Raw genomic sequence first — 403 nt, forward strand, 5'->3', positions numbered from 1 at the left:
CTCCTGGTGCTGGTGCACGTCCCCCGCCAGGATGCGGGCATCATCTCCTTCACCATCGGGGAGTCGCAGACGTCCTCCCAGCTCCGTGTCAAGTGTAAGCCCCGGGCTTGGAGGTGCCCTGCATCCTCTGTCCTGCCCATTGACAGCAGGTGACATGGGGGAGAGACATGATAGGCACCCACTGTGCTGTGGACATGATGCTGTGGTGGCTTTTTGGGGAATAGGGCTTTTAGCAAGGCTCCAGGGCCCCAGCCTTGCTGGCACTCACAAACCCCTCTAACCATGCTACAAGGAGCAAGCCCATCCTCTTTATCTCCTCCATCCTCTCCATCAGAAAGAGCATCCCCAGAGAAACAGGCTGAGCAGCCCCACTCAGACCTTCTGCCACCCTGCAGGGAGCCTC

General features: G+C 59.3%; 1 protein-coding gene across 1 annotated transcript in view; it reads left to right on the top strand.

Moving 5' to 3' along the window:
* OBSL1 (obscurin-like 1) overlaps positions 1 to 403 on the top strand; it is a 15,376-nt gene that overhangs the window by 2,343 nt on the left and 12,630 nt on the right. Inside the window, 1 exon segment of the mRNA XM_010192549.1 lies at positions 1 to 105. This exon segment is cut by the window's left edge and continues 30 nt beyond it. Within this exon segment, the coding sequence (XP_010190851.1) occupies positions 1 to 105 (105 nt within the window).

This window comes from Mesitornis unicolor, unplaced genomic scaffold (genome assembly GCF_000695765.1).
Source record: "Mesitornis unicolor isolate BGI_N332 unplaced genomic scaffold, ASM69576v1 scaffold35149, whole genome shotgun sequence".
NCBI lineage: Eukaryota > Metazoa > Chordata > Aves > Mesitornithiformes > Mesitornithidae > Mesitornis > Mesitornis unicolor.